Source organism: Poeciliopsis prolifica, unplaced genomic scaffold (genome assembly GCF_027474105.1).
Source record: "Poeciliopsis prolifica strain line A6 unplaced genomic scaffold, Auburn_PproV2 SCAFFOLD033, whole genome shotgun sequence".
Lineage (NCBI taxonomy): Eukaryota > Metazoa > Chordata > Actinopteri > Cyprinodontiformes > Poeciliidae > Poeciliopsis > Poeciliopsis prolifica.
In genome coordinates this window covers 4,638,946-4,655,565 of record NW_026562408.1, presented here as the reverse complement: position 1 = coordinate 4,655,565, position 16,620 = coordinate 4,638,946, and the positions used below count along the sequence as shown (strand labels likewise).

The following is a 16,620-nucleotide window of genomic DNA, read 5'->3' as shown; positions in this document are numbered from 1 at the left end:
TAAGCTAAATGAAAAATAGGTGCTTTATAGTACAAACCACAGGGTGAAAATAGTAATATAAATTATTTTATCATTATATTATTTTTCCATGATGACAGATGAGGCTCTACTGTTAAACTGTGTATTATTTTATATTGTCAAAATTAGTACAAAAAGTGTGTCTGTATTTAAAAGCAAGAATTAAATGCAGGATTTGTGTTGAAAATAGACAAGTTCCAAAAATTTATTCAGAACATACAAAACATAATCCTTCATTCATTTGTAAAGCATGTAAAGTTTCTGTAATTCCAAAAGTGATAAACTAAAAAGTATAACTGTCACAATAAGACTTCACAGTTAAAGGAAGACAGATACTTAAACTAATGTAACTCCAGTAAACTCATAAAAGAAAAACAAATACCAGAAATAATTTCAGCATTCAGACAACTATAATTCTCAAATTCTTCTAAATTAAATTCAGATATCTGGAGAGCTTAGAATATTTCATTACATTCTTTCCTTCGTGTCCTGAAGTTGTGCAGTTACTTGACGCATAATTTTAAAACCGATGTCATTTTAGTGCAATTATGATTTGAAATAAATGACAAAAATGGGGCTTCAATTAAAAACGCTATTTTACACGAAAACCTTCATCATGTTTACGACGGATTGCACAGTGCAGATCATTCTTCTTCTTCTTCTTCTTCTTCTTCAGCATCTGTAGCTTCCTGTCAGGAGCCCTCCTCCGATGACGAGCAGCGCTCCAGACACCCAGCCGATGTAGATGGAGGCTCCCAACCCCTCTCCTCGCCTCCGTCGCCAGTGGGCTGTTAAATCCACTGATGATGATGTGAGCCGACCAGCTGACGGGAATGATGCACAGCCCGCCTGCGATGATAAACGCCACTCCACCACCAATGCCAATGTTGGATTTCAACAACCTGTCGTAGTGGCAGAAGTTGGTGCACCGAACCCCAACGATGCTGAGCCCGATGGCCACAACGCTGGCGCCAAGGGAGGCGCAGACGAGAGCCCGAGAGCCCTGCAGGTCCTGAGACAAGGCGAGAATGGAGTCATAGGCCTTGCACTGCAGGTGACCTGTGCTCTGGATCACACAGTTCATCCACAGGCCTTCCCAAAACACCTGAGCAGTGACGATGTTGACTCCAACGAATGCCGTCACCTTCCACATGGGCAGAGCGCAGATGAGAATCGTTCCCATGAAACCGGTGATTGCCAAGCAAAAACCAACCAGCTGAGTCCCCATTGTGTCGAGGCGAATGTTTCCCACTAAGTAAACTAAAAAAGTGGAAAAACTCAACCTTGTGTTGACCTAAAAATACTTCTTTCAGCAGGTTTTAACATAGTTATAAACGCGGTCGGTTGTGTGTTTCTGTCTGTTCTTTGCAGCGTAGCAGCAATGAAAACCGCAGGAGGGAGGGGACTGGATGGTTAAAGTAACAAAAACAGGTTTCCTGCTTGTCTTGATTCCTGCTCGACCTGAATAGTTCAGGAAGAAAGCTCTTTACAAAAGTAGTGCATGGAAAACTTGCTTAGAGATCGCAAACATCAATGATTACATTTGAAAACTCTAAATGGGACGCAACCATCACATTAACCATCATTCATCAAAAAGGAAAAGAAAATGAAAAGAAAATTTAATATGAGTACAAAAATTGAAGGTTCTTCTTAAATGATTCTGATTAAAGCTGAAAATTCTGGCAGCCTGCAACTTGGGAGTGAAGATGAGTTGACCAAAGTGCGGCCATGGGCCATTAAGGGCCCTCTGAAGGATTTTGAGCGGCCCGCCACCATCCTTGCTTCTAGTATGAGTGAATATTGAATGTTGATGTAAACTTTTTACTTTCTACAGATAAATAACATCCTGTTTTAAAAAAATGAGATACAAAATAATCATTAACAACAAAGTTTCTGCATTTATCTTCACTTGGGAGAAACTAGAACCACAAATATCAACCTACATTTATTCAAACGTAAATTAAGTCACTCCCAAATAAAAAAACAATAAATGCAGAAAAGTTAGAAACTGCAATTGCACAAAACCTTTTAATGTTTTCATCTACAACAATTCATAAATCCACTTTTTACAAAAATGTGACTATTGTGTTTATTTAAGTATAATTTTTGTTTTTAATTTGTTAATTCGCATATAAACTTTTTTTAAAGGAAAAAAAAGGTTAAAGGTTTTAAAGAGGAAGTATTTGGAAAGTTAAAAATTCCCCTACTATATTTTGCTGAACTGCGAGATCCTGTGTTAATATTAACATCAACTCACGTCATTCGTCAAATCGATGCAAAGTGTCATATCCGGAAGATGTCTGTAGATTTCAACAAAAGGCTTTGATTATCCTGTGCAAATAACATAAAAACAGAAATTGGGGAGTAATTTTTTTATGACATTGAGTCCCCAGATAATGCTTTTTCTATGTTAATAAGTTTTTATCAACAGGAATGAACTGTTCCCAAATAATTCCCACAATGTTTAGATCATTAAACTGGAAATTAAACCCTATAAGCAAAGGATTTAGTTTTATAGGGACCACATTTTATTTGTAATGATTGCAGAGACCCTTGTGAATTTGGAAAGTAAACAAATTACCCAATACATTTTGCTGAACTGAGGCACTGTGATAATCCAATGCAAAAAGGCATCTCTGCACTTTTTATAGAAATGGTGGGATCCAAAACATAATCAGTTTTTTTTATTTGCTTACAACTCAGAATAGAGGCTGCATTGGAGTTTGTCATAAAATGTCTTGAGAGAAATTCAGCTGAAGATACAAGTGCAGTTTTTCTGTTTTAGTGATGCAGGATCCAAATTAATCTAAAATCACTCCTGAAAACAGCCAACAATAAGTGATTTTGTAGTTGAACAATCAATCAGAGATCAAAGAGCAAATCAAGATCAAGGACTTCATTGCAATGATGTGAGTTTAAGGTTAAGTGGAGAAGCATGATGAAGGGATGGAGGCACTGGATGATGACATTGGAAAGACTTGTTGATGAAGTCTTCAGGAAATTGCCAACTTAGGAGCCCCAAGATGAAACAAAGAGGAGTGGATGACCAATGAGAATGAAAAGAGTGATCATAAAAGAAGAGGAATAAAGGAAACTCTTTACTTGATTTGAAGAGTTTATTCCCACAGTCTGGATTTAAACTTTCTCTCTCTGATCATCTGGGCCACTTACTTCATGTTTTCTCCTGATTGAGCTGAATAAAATTCTCTGCCAGCCAAACCTTTAGGTGTCTTAGAATTGTGTGTGCACAATTTTATCTTTTGAGTGAAAAAACTCAGGTTTGCAATAGGCAGAACAAGCTCTTTAAGGCCAGAACAGTTAAAAAAAAAAGAAAGAAATTCAGGAGCAGAGTTCCAGGAAAGACCTTCCCACTGCAGCAAACTTCAGAGTTACAACATTCACCTCAAACTTCCAGCCAATCACAACACAGTTTTATGATGGCACACAAAAAGAACGTTCTGCTCTACAAATGGAAATGACTCTTAAAATGCTGCAATAACAGAATTATGTTTTTTCTCCTTTGCTGCCCGGAGAGAGAATAGACGTCTCTGTTCTTGTGAAATACACTCTGGCTTTCCTCTGACTCCTTTCATTTGTTTCCTCAAACAAAAACTGGTGAACTAAACTTTACTTACTTAGAAGTTTTAACAACTGTTGGGTGGATTTAACCAGTTGGTTGTTTGGTCAAAAGCCAAAATACAAACACTGGGACATTTTCCGTCTGTGGTAGATACATGTGTTCAGTGTTTTATAAAACTGTTTTTTGGAGAACAGCTGAACAAGTCTAGGCTGCTATTTAACCAGTTTAATTGGGCGGTTTTGTAACTGTCAAACTACTTTGTGTAAATAATCCTCAGCTAATGAAGCAAAGCACATAAATTAGCCTCAGCTCATTAGGAAACACCAACAGCAGAGTCACCAGCTCATGTGTGGAAAAGATATTTCCTGATAAACTTTGTCATATTTCCACTGAAGAAACTGGGTATAAATTATCTTCCAAACATTTCTGTTGGAGAAACAGACCCAGTTGGAGTTAAATGTCAACAGGAACCCTGAACTGGCTGCATGTTCAGGCTAATATGCTGGAGCTTTAAATTGCAGTTCAGAATATTTTAGCTACACTGCTCAAAGTCACAATGTACCCGCTTTATTTTTCTCTATCTGATGTAGCATCCAGTTTGGATTTAACCAAAACTGCAGTTTCAGTAATATTTTGGTTTCGCCACAACAAGAGGTGCACATGTTGAGATGAGCATCCAGGCTTTCAGTAAAGTGCATTAGCTTGGTGCTAGTGAGTGTTCAAGCAATGGCAGCAGTACAAGTCAGGCTTAAACTCAGCAGCTTATTTACAGTTGGAGAGTTTGTGTAATTAGTCAATTTTAACTGATACTTGCTCCCATTGTAGACCGCTGCAAGTTGTGACACCCCACCCAACAATATCTAGACACAGACTTGCATTAAAGAGGAGGTTTTATTAAAAATCAGCAAGTTTAAAATAAAAACCCTGGAGTGGAGGTCAGCCCAGGTTCCTCTGGACCAGACTTTCAGGAAACAGTCTGGTCAGATTAAACGTAGGCTCCTCTGCTGCCAGCCACGCGTGGTGCAGCATACTTAACAGAGTAGCGCCCATTCTGCTGCTGGCACCGACAGTAGAGCAGAGCCCCGCCGATGATCAGGAGGCTTGCTGAACTCCAGCCGACGAAGAGCGCCGCACCAAGGTCATTCTTCTTGGCATCATGCACGTTGGGGTTGTAGAAGGTCTTGATTATCTCGTTGGCAGACCAGGACACTGGGATCAGACATAGTAGACCTCCAACAATGAAGAACACACCTGCAGCGATGGCTATGCGGCTCTTAGCAAGTTCATCTTCAACACAGTTGGTGCACTTTCCCCTACGACGGCTAGCTGGAGTCCCAGGAAAGCAATGATGATTGAGACCACAACCAGAGCGCGAGCAGCTTGAAGTTCTTGAGGCAGAGCCAGCATGGAGGTGTGGAACTTGCACTGCAGATGCCCGGTGCTCTGCTTCACGCAGTTCATCCACAGGCCCTCCCAGAAGATCTGCGCCGTCATGATGTTGTTCCCAACAAAGGCAGACACCTTCCACATTGGCAGGGCACAAGCGATGATGTCACCAACAAAACCAATGCTTGCAAGGAAGATGCCTAAAATCTGGAAGCTTGCAGATGCCATCTTTGCTTCAGTTGCACAAAAGGTTGAAAGTCTCTTCAGCAGCAATGGATAATGCAAACAATCCTCACCTGCAGCTTTAAGTAAAGGAAGCATGAGCGGTGAATCTGACTGACTGCCAAGAACTGATCAGCCTGACAACAGCTGGGAATTAATCAAGCTGAGTGGCTCCACCTGAGTTCAATAGATGTTGGAGGCTGCTTGCTTTTAGATGAAAGCATACCTGGTTCTGCTTTCATCTACAGATAAAAGGGGATTAAAATGAGATCAGGATTTATTGTTGCATTTAACGATTGTTAAACTGTGTTTAAAAATATTCTGTTCACGATACACATGGAATAGAAATGGAAAAGTGCTTGTTTGTATGGACTTAAAATACCTTTATATGGTTCCATTAAACTGCATGTATGTCAAATAGATAGTTAGCAGCAGATTTTACAAGAATTTATTTTATTTTATTTTTTTTGTCCATTTAAAGTTGGGAGAATTATTATTCATAAAATACAGGCCAAGTTTGAATTGAAGTCATGTAGTTTCATATAAACTGAATTAAAAACAAGCAAACAAATGAAATATCATGGATTTATAACATAGAGTAGAATATCATCAAAATATTGTTTCAGTAATTCAGCTTAAAATATCAGCTTTAATAGATTTGATTGGATGATTTTGGCTCACTAATGTTTTAGTTTGTGTTTGGTGACTGTTGAAGCTCAAATACTGTCAGTTAGTTTATAGTGGAAATAATTTGCATCAAAAAGCTGGTATTAAGTTCATAGTTATCTAATTGTTGGACTAAATTTAAGACTTTTTGGGTTGAAGTTTGATCAGAGTGACATTTGTGTTACAAACAATTTTTGTTGTATTAGTTGTATTTGCAGAAACAAGTGCTCTTTGCAGCAGAAGCAGCTCATGATGAACTCTGTTCATGTACTTTATACTCTCTCTACTTTGGGGAACTTTTGTCCTTTTACAAAAATCAATTCATAGCTCTTCAAATGAGAAAAGCAGGTTTATGTGGAAACGTTTATTCGTTTTTCCCTGGCTGTCCAGCTGCTCATAATCACGTGTTTGAAAACAGCACAGTATTTCTAAAATCTTAGAAATACAGGGCTTCACAATCCTCTCGAGAATGGAGGCATCTCTTTTCAACCAGATTTTTTTTCCTTCCGCTAAACTTTCCATCAGTGTGCAAAGTACAGCATTTTACTGAGGCCATAGCATTCATATTAAAAGTATTTTTCTATTGATTTTCTGAAATATTCAAATTCTCAGAGCAAATAAATGGATTCTACTAATTTAGTTGGAACATAACTGTAAACACGTTAAGATTTTATTAGTAAAAAAATGTAAACGTTTATAAAGATGGCATTTAACAGGAAACATAGCCTCAATTTTTGACTTTTTCTTTAAGAATTTGCTGTTGTATTTTTCTTTTTACTAACCTATAGGTGAAAACTCAGGTTTGTTTTAAATGGTCTTTTTATGCTTGTCCTTCATACACAGGCTGTGAGTTCTTTTTGTTCTCCAATCTGTTTTTTGGGGGTACTGAAGGGCCTCTTTATGTGAGGGGAACGCCTCTTGGCTCAACCATAATAGATGTGTATATGTGAACACTGGTGCGAGAGCCCACCCCGACAGACTTGCATAAAACTTCTTGCAGCAGACGAACTTTCAGTTGGTGGCCAGGCTCAGAGGAAAGACGAAGAAACCTGACAGAAACGGCGTGGCGTCTTTAGGGTTGCAGATTCTTGGGGTCGCTCTGGCCGTGATCGGATGGTTGGGGAACATCCTGATCTGCGCGCTGCCGCTATGGAGAGTCTCTGCCTTCATTGGCAACAACATTGTGGTGGCTCAGAGCATCTGGGAAGGCCTGTGGATGAGCTGCGTGGTGCAGAGCACAGGCCAGATGCAGTGCAAAGTCTACGACTCCCTCCTGGCTCTGCCTCCAGACCTCCAGGCGGCTCGGGCCATGAGCGTCATCTCCATCCTCTTCTCCTTCTTCGGCCTGCTGCTGTCTGTGGTCGGTGGGAAATGCACCACCTGCATCGAGGATGAAACAGCCAAGGCTCGAGTGTGCATCTCTGCTGGGGTTTTCTTCCTCCTGAGCGGAGCGCTGTGCCTTGTGACCGTCTCTCTGCCGGCCAACACCATCATCAAGGACTTTTACAACCCACTGATTCCTGATGCCCAGAGGAGGGAGCTGGGTGCCTGCCTGTATGTGGGCTGGGGGGCAGCGGGGCTTTTACTGATCGGCGGGGCACTGCTGTGCTGTCAGTGCCCGTCAAGAAGAGAGCACTACAACGGAGTAAAGTACACTGCGCCGAAATCCGCAACGTCAGGGAAGGAGTTTGTCTGAGCTGCTGAGCAACAGAGAGTCGAACTCACCAAAAGACAGAACAAACTTTCTGAGGGGATTCTGACTAACATCATCGACTAAAATAAACAGACCTTCTGCATGAGAAAGATTGATAATTAACTCATTAAATGTCAGTATTCGGCAATAATTTCCTCACTTATGGATTGTGATGATCAGTAAGATTTTCTAACTTGTCTTTGTTTTTATTATCTGAGATGCATTTTTCAATGCTATATTTCATTAAAATAAATACATTTTATGTCAAAAATGTGGCATGTGCTCTTTTCACAAGTGAAATAGGTTTTTGGAGTATCAACTATAATGAGGAGATTTGTCTGCCACAAAAATTCAGATTGGGAAAAATGTTCTTAAATCTAAATCTGTTAATTAAATTGTCAGAGGAGAGGTTTTCAAAGTGAGGTACACACGTTTCTCCAGCAGCACAAGTGGCTGATGAAAACACTTCATGAACTATTTCTGGTGCGATGTTCTCTGAAAAATGTCAATAAAAATCAAGACCAAATGTTTACCAAGAAAACTGCTGAGAAAAATAAGTTACCTACATTGGTGATGTTTGTCAATATGAGGTATTTGGGTTTTACTTGCTTCTACTCTGCTTTCTTCAGAAGAACCTTTTTGGTTTTAACAGTGTCTGTGATTAGTTTTTATTTTCACTCTTTATGTTGTCACTCTCATATTGGGTTTGTAAATAAAAGCAATGTCTGATTGTGAACAGAAACTCTGAAGTCCTTCGTCTTTTATCAGGTAGTTAATCAGCTACACTTAGCAACAGGTGGGGAGGGGGGTAGTCTCTATGCTCTAAACAGCCAGAGGAAACTCCTTCAGTCACTTGGCACATTACTTAGAAACACTGTCCCAGAAAATATTGCGGGTTTGAATCTGTAACCTTTTAAATTCTTGGTAAAGCTGACAAATGTTAAAGTGACACTTAAAAAAAACACTTCGGCGCAAATGTTATTTTTGTCAAGCTTGTTTTTTTTAATGAAAGTAAAATACAAACACATTTCATCATTACAACTATACATGTGCATTTTCTAGCAGTCAAAGTTGAGGGTTTACATTCATTTACTTTTCTTTTTTTGTGTTCAAAGGTTTGAATCTGAAGCACTGAAGATGATTTTTAAAGGTTTGTCCTCCTCAGAAGACTTGAAAGACGTCCTTTCACCCAGGGAGGTGAAAATATCCATTCTTTGAACAACTAAAATGGTTTCTCAGCAACATGGATCCAAGCATACGCAGCCCTCTGTTGTCTCTGCCGGTGACATCCATTTTACTCAAGACAGAAACGATAAATCACTGTCTCAACACAACGGCTTTCCATTACAGCACAGCAAACATCTCATCCAGTTACAGTAAATTCCCACGAGGTTCCCCTGCTGGATTCCTCTCCTTGAAATTGTTTCAAGGTCTTGAAACAATTTCAGGTTTATTGACAGGGCAGATGAAGGATAACAAACATCCGTTGTTATCTTTATGTAATGCAGCTCATTTCTTAACCTTTGTAAAACATCATAATTGTCTAGAAAAGGTAAAGTTACAGCAACAGTATATATTAGAAATGCACCAATCACAGTTTCTCAAACAATATTCATGGTTTCCTTTGAGAATTTCAACATCTTTATTATGACCTTTTGCAGATATATTAAAGAAATCCAATGTACATCAAATCGCTTTATAGTACTGGTTTCTAAATTCACAGGAAAACAAAGAAATTTCTGTTGGTTTTTTTTTGTTTGTTTTTAGACCCAAATGGAGCATCATAGTACCAGCTGATTGTTGATGCATTTATAGGTCAATGAAGGAAGTTGCTCTTTTTTGTTGCTCTTGTGTTTCTGATTATTTCTTTTTTCTTTTGTGAATGGAAAAAGAGAATCAGATTTTGACCAATCAGGGAAAATTAGCTGATTGCTTCTTAACGCCTACTGGTTGGAGAAACTATCATATTACTCAGATAATGATTATTTGCTAATTTATTATAAGAAAACTTTAAAAGTTCATTCACTCTAAAGGTCTTGCTAAGATCTTTTTAAAACCTCAAAATTTATCAAAAGGTCTACAAAACTACAAGTAAGGAACTAGATTAAAAGTACTTTTAGCAATGGAATTAAAGATCTCTGCAGACAGGAGACTCACACATAGTCCACATTTGATGAGACGGTTCTTGCTGGGCCAAACTTTGCAGGAATGTAGGGTCTGTTGTCCTTTGGGGGGCAGTTGTTGCAGAGCAGACCACCTCCCAGAAGCAGCAGGGCTGCAGAGCCCCAACCGATGTACAGCGCAGCGCCAAGCTCCCGTCTTTGTGCCGCCGTCACCAAGGGGTTGTAGAAATCCTGATGACTGTGTGAGCTGACCAGGACACCGGGGTCATGATTAGCAAGGCGGTTATGATGAAGATTACTCCAGAGACGATGCAGGCTTTGGCTTTGGACGCCTCGTCGTCCATGCAGTTGGTGCACTTCCCTCCAACGATGGCCATGAGCATGCCAAACACGCCGACAATCACAGAGATGATCACCATGGCCCTGGCGGCCTGCAGGTCCTGAGATAGCGCCAGCATGGAGTCGTACACCTTGCACTGCATCTGCCCCGTGCTCTGGACCACGCAGCTCATCCACAGGCCTTCCCAGATCACCTGCGCGGTGACGATGTTTGCCCCAACGAAAGCGGTGACCCTCCACATGGGCAGAGCGCAGGTGATGATGGTGCCAAGCCATCCAATAAAGGACAGGAGGATACCAAGGATCTGAAGCCCCTGAGAAGCCATGATGAGCCCAGAGGTGATGACTGGTAGAAACGAAGATGATCACGTCGTAAATTCTTCTTTTTGGGTCTTTACATGCTCCGCAGTCACACCTGTTTATGAACACGGTTCCTCAACTCTGAATCTTCAAAAGTTTCTGTTGTCTGACAATAAATAGCCTTAGTTGTGGTTCAGAGGTGGAGTTTCTGTCCTACTGGACAAAAACAGGGACGAAAACTGAGACCTGATACCTTCAAACTCTTGTTCATTGTTCTCTGACATACAACGTTCTGTTATTTGAAGCAAGCCTTCAAGATTGGGAACAATGACTGCAGTTTGCAGCTGTGTTTGTCCATGCACCCTCCCCCCACACACATATAGGTCAGCTCTGGCCTCAAGCAAATACAAACAGTAAGATTACTGCAGTAGGTTTAGCTAAAAACAGGCAGATTCTTTAAAAAAGAAGGAAAGGTGGAAGGTAATTAAACTTTCCACCCTTCTGTAAGTCTTGCAATTTTATTAACTTTTGTTTTAACAAGGAGAGTTATGTCCTAAAACCAACATTCTCCAGAGATCTAACTTCTTTGTGTCGAAACCACACCCTCCTCCCATTTTCTCAAATTGGCCTCCACATTACACCAACTGGAGCCACACTCTTACTATAATGCTGTTCTATTTTACCTCCTGATTAACTATTACATGCATAGGAGAAAATGCAGAGACTTATTTTCCCATTATGATGAGGTAGGAACATTTCAGATAAGAGAACAAAACATAGACTGTTTTCTCTTTACAATCGTGGACAATTAACCCTTGTAAGTGTTTCCAGTCAGGGAAATTACAAATACATCAACCTCTTTTTATTATTGCAAAACAAGGAGAAGTTATTATGTTTTTCAAACGCATATTTGGGCCATTTTCTGTGACGTACATCATTCAGAAAAAGATCATAGATGATCACTTACCATAACTTCCCTACCAATGTGTGGTATTTACATTTCACCCAGGATGTTTGGGTCAGATGTGTTTGTGTCTGTGCACTTACAAATGCAAAGTCAATACAAAGCCTTGTATTGATCTGCAGTGTGAATCTTATCTTATTGCTTCTGGATAAAGTTGTAATAATTGTTGCAATGCGCAGGTGTGGATGCCTCACAGCTGATACCTGCACATTTCTAGGTTAATGTGCAGGTGCTACATTAACCACCTGCACCATTTAAATTCAACTTGGTTTCTTTGTGGGCGAAATTTCCAATTAAATAAACATATTTTTAATATTTGTTCACAGAATAATCGTGGACTGAATTTTAAACCTATGCAGCATAGAAAAAAGGTTTAGCAAAAATATTAATAAATAATTGTGCAATAAATGGGAATGTAGTTGTGATTTAAGCATTTTTTCTGATTATTTGTCTCAGTGAGTAATCTATAAAATAGCAATGTGTAGATTCAATGTTGTTTTATTTTTGTGTAACCAGGTTGTTGTGTTGCGTATTTTTTCTGCCCAGGTGAAAATGAGATGTTGATCTCGATGGGGTTTCACCTGGTTAAGTAAAACCATACCTGTGTGGTTGGCAACACGCTTCCATTTCAGTAAATGTAAGCACACATGTGGCATTTTGTTACATCAGAAGATTTCTGAATCTTATGAATGCTGCTCTATTTAACCTCGTGATTAAATATTACATGCATAGGAGAAAATGCAGAGACTAATTTTCCCATTATGATGAGGTAAGAACATGGTAAATTACTATGCCATGTTATACTCTGGCAAATTCAATTAATTGGTCAAATTGAGTTGCGTTTTTGTGATGACCTGGCAACCTTTCCAGGATGTGCCTGATGACTTCTGTTGCTCGTCACCAATAAGTAATTAATTATACAGCTGCAATGCCAATGAAAACGTTCCCACTGATTATTAATGGCAGTCTAAATGATTTTGTCATGAGAGTTTTTAATAAAGCATAAATTAATACAATTAGATAATGTTTATTTTTTTATTTGACATGTTTTGCTATCTTTTGAGAAATTGTTGTTTTATTTTCTGTCAAAAAAGCTCCTTAGATCAATTAAAATCATTATCACCTATGTTATAAAAATTAGTCATTTATACCTTTGTAACAATTGAGCCTTATTAAGGTCAGATAGTTATTTGAAACTGATTTCAAATTTAACAGCAGAGATGCTTTTTAATATGGTTTTGAGATTTTTTATTTCATTTTCTACAAACTCAAATGATTGATAAATGTAATTTTCTATGACATCTATGAGATAATTGTGTCAAAACTGCACTGGGAACACTTACAGAAACTTTTAATATGCAGACCATCTCTTTAGGTACAGGTTGCATGCTGTAGGTTTGCATGCTGTAGGTTTGCATGCACAAACTGTCAACATTTTGTTAGTGAACAGAAACATTTGAGGTTTGTTTTAATTTAGTTTTTAAGTCTATGAATTTGATGCAAAAGTTTACATTTCTTTGTCCAGAGGCTGAGAGTTTGAGTGAAGGCAATTAGTTGTTGCCTAGCTTGATTTTCCAGCCGCACCCAAACCTGATCAACAGGAAAGTCGAACCATAACCTCTTCACTGTGAGGATATTTCTTTTCAGATGGAAGTTTGTTTTGATTTAAACTCTGCTGTAAGTAAATAAATGTGTTAAAATATACATTAATATCACAAAGTACAATTTTCAGTGATTTCTAAAAATATTTATTTATTATTTCCAGTGAAAGAGTTTTTTTTTTTTGAGAAGTGAAAATGTAAGAAAATATCACAGCCTTGCTCATAAATAAACAAAAACATGTTAATTTCCAGAACATCTGTCATAAAAAGTAGATAAGAAACATCCCACAGTAACATGACCAGAACTAAATTAAAAAGTTGTCAAAAACACACATAATTGTGTAAATATGCTAATAAAGAAACACCTAAAAGTGTTGGTACAATATTCAATAGCCATAAACAGAAGCAATGAATATGGAAAATTAAATTTGTTCTTGAGCTGTGGTTCTGTTCAGGATGATGTTTTTCGTATTAGCTCTGCCAAACCAGCAGCACCAGTCCATCTGTCCCACTAAGACAAGCAGGAGTCATTTTAAACAGGGACTCTCCCTGGAACGCTGGAGTAGTAGGATCTGGCGGCAGAGTATTCAGATTTTCCAGCCTTGTACTGCGCGGAGTGGCCGGCAGCATCATTGCGGGGGCAGTTGCCGCAGAGCATTCCTCCGCCGATCAGCATCAAGGCAGACGTGCCCCAGCCGATGTAGAGCGAGGCCCCCAGCTCTCTCTTCTGGGCCTCCATCAACAAAGGGTTATAAAAGTCCCAGATGATGGCGTGGGCCGTCCAGCAGACAGGGACGAGGCAGAGGACCGCAGCTACTATGAAGATAACGCCAGAAGCAATGCCCACCTTGATCTTCGCATTCTCATTCTCCACACAGTTGGTGCACTTCCCCTGCTATGCATAGCAGGATGGCCATGATGCCCACCAAGATGGAGATGATCATGAGGGCCCGGGCCGCCTGGAGGTCGGAGGACAGGGCCAGCATGGAGTCGTAGACTTTGCACTGCATTTGGCCCGTGCTCTGGACCACGCAGCTCATCCAGATCCCTTCCCAGTTGATCTGTGATGTGACAATGTTGCTGCCGATGAAAGCAGAAACCTTCCACATGGGAAGGACACACACGATGATGGCGCCGATCCAGCCTATGATCCCCAGAGCACAGCCCAGGATCTGGAAACCAGTAGAAACCATTGCTTATTTTCCAAATAAGCTGCTGTCTTTAAAAGGTCTTTGTCTGTGTCTTCTGTAAGATGTTTGACGCTTTTTGCTCTCTTGTCGTCCAGTGAGTTTGTTGAATGGCTCACGATTCAACAGAGTTGGTACATGAGCCTAAGGGGGAGGAGTTGGGGAGGAAAACAGCACATCCTCCTCCACCCACTCAGGAAACCATCAACCTATTTATACTCTAAAACTAAACTATTTTCAAGAGTTTATCTAGAAAACTCCTAAAAAAGGCCCTTTCCAATGATAATCCAAAACATCGAGAAGGGATTAAACACCCCATTAAAAAGTGACGTTTACAGAAGATTTTATTATTTGTTGTTTTTCCATCCCTTCCCCAAACCAGTCTCACCTGAAACAGCAGGTGGGCGGAGCAACACCCTCAGCGACAGGTGATTCAGATGGTTTTAGTTACAATACTTCTACAGGAAACGTCACTAAGACCAAATATGGTCACATGGTTTAGTCACATTACACATTCAAAAACAATGAAAGACGTTTTGATCAGATCACATGGCGTCACCCTTTTACCTGGAATGATGAATGTTTTGATGGATTTCTGGATTGTAACAGACTTTTGATCATTTTAGTTTTTTACAATTTCTTTTTTATTCAGAATTGTATGTATAGTTTGTCACTCATAATACAGTGTGAGTTTCCTATTAAAGTTATTTCAGCAGCTATGTGTCTTTCTATGCATTTTTCCTGAAGCACAGATGAGGTTTGTGTTGTAATGATCTTATTTAGACATTTTCCAACTGTTCTACTTCTGGAAACCATTTGAAAAGGATTTAAAATAAATAAAACTTTTAATGTAGCAGTATTCTCTCACTTCAATTTGGGTGCTTTTATTTTCATTGGTAAAATATTTAAAAGCTTAATCATTAGAGTGAAAATAAATCAATTTGCTGTACAGCAAGAAGCTAACTAACTCTCCTATTTTGGGATAAACCCGTTTTTGTTGACAGAATCCCACTATTTTTCAGTACAATTGTTTTATTATGTTGTTATTTTAACTCATTGCTTTACCATAAATATGAAAATCATTGTTATCATCAGTAATGTCTTTGACTTAATTATTATTCTGAGATCCTTAGAGGGTAGTTTGCATTTTGAGTCTTAATGCAGAGCTGAAGGTATCAAGTAGAAGAATCAACTCAGAGCAAAACTAATACTAATACTAATACTAAAATACTAATAAAAAGAGCTATGAACTTCAAAATAATTTACATGTTCCTCATGAATGCATTTGATAAAGGAGACATTCTGCTTCATTGAATTATTTCTATTTATCTATGTTCTCAGAAGTCAGATCTTTTCCAGCTGGAAAATCAAACTGAATGTATCTGAATGTACCTTCAACTATAGAAAGTTCATGATTGACTCTGTTTTTAAGTCTGTGTATCACATCCAAGTAACTTTGACATTACATGTCAAAAACTGTCTTTGTTCGTGATTTAGTGTCTTCGAGTATGATTGCACTGCCTGAAGAATTCAACTCTGACCCTACAGAATGTCATTTAATCACATAAAAGACTATTTTTAACATTTCTTAGAACTGAACACAAAAAGGCCTGTTTGATCTAAAGAGGAGGTCAAAGTTGAAACAGACTCTGTGTGTGTTGTGCGGTTTAAACTGAAGGCTGATTGTGTCACGGATGTGTGAACCTACAGGAATATTTTGTTCACAGTTTCACTGGAAAACAACTTGAACTGCAGATGAAATTACTTTGAATGATGAGCAACATCAAAGAGCTTGTGGATGAAGGATATCTCCACTGTGACCAGTAGGAGGCGCCATCTTCTACTTTATTCACATTTCTGTCTCCTCTGTGTCTGTGCACTGGGGTTAAGAACCAAATCAATTTAGCTCCCAATCATGATTAGCCAGTAAACTCATTACATTTACTTGAGTAACTTAAAAGAATGTACTTTTTACTTTTACTTGACTAATTTTATTATGAAGTATCGCTGCTCTTACCTAAAACGTTTCTGGATTCTCTATCAAATTCACCAGACAAAGACACACTCGCGGTTTTTGTTAACATTTCATGAGTTTTATGATAAAATTTACTGATTTGGAAAAATTTATTTTTCCTGATTTTATTTTTTTGTTACTTATATGAACTATTGTCAATTTCATTCTTAAAATATCAACTTTCTATTTTGATCCGTCTGATTATGAATTTTTAAACATTAAATGGTTGATAATTGGATCAGTTTTTCAGTACTTTTTCCCAAATACTTTTTTTTAACTTCAGTAATTTCTTGGATTATTATTATTATTATTATTATTATTATTATTATTATTATTATTATGAATTATTGAATTATTGCTGATTTTATAATGTCCCTCATGTTTAACTTTAATCTACATTTCAAATCTCGACATTCAGTGATAAACTTCTAAGATTTTCCGGTTTATTCATTTTTATTCCAACAGACAACCAGATTGTGAGGACGTCTCCGTAAAGAAATGGAGAGAACCGGGACCGGTAGTTTTCT

General features: G+C 38.6%; 2 protein-coding genes and 2 pseudogenes across 2 annotated transcripts; 1 reads left to right on the top strand and 3 right to left on the bottom strand.

The window, feature by feature from the left end:
• Positions 1–595: 595 nt before the first annotated feature.
• LOC129373549 (claudin-4-like) lies at positions 596–1,388 on the bottom strand (annotated as a pseudogene).
• A 3,139-nt stretch (positions 1,389–4,527) lies between these two features.
• On the bottom strand, positions 4,528–5,295 carry LOC129373546 (claudin-like protein ZF-A89). Its single transcript, XM_055051539.1, is given in 2 exon segments — positions 4,528–4,912; positions 4,915–5,295. Coding segments are annotated over 2 exon segments (627 nt in total). The 5' UTR covers positions 5,213–5,295; the 3' UTR covers positions 4,528–4,583.
• A 1,046-nt stretch (positions 5,296–6,341) lies between these two features.
• On the top strand, positions 6,342–8,293 carry LOC129373384 (claudin-like protein ZF-A89). Its single transcript, XM_055051264.1, has 2 exons — positions 6,342–6,347; positions 6,873–8,293. The coding sequence occupies exons 1-2, from the start codon at positions 6,342–6,344 to the stop codon at positions 7,566–7,568; spliced, it is 702 nt and encodes a 233-aa protein (XP_054907239.1). The 3' UTR covers positions 7,569–8,293.
• Positions 8,294–8,557: 264 nt separating this feature from the next.
• LOC129373547 (claudin-4-like) lies at positions 8,558–14,186 on the bottom strand (annotated as a pseudogene).
• Between the last annotated feature and the right edge of the window lie 2,434 nt (positions 14,187–16,620).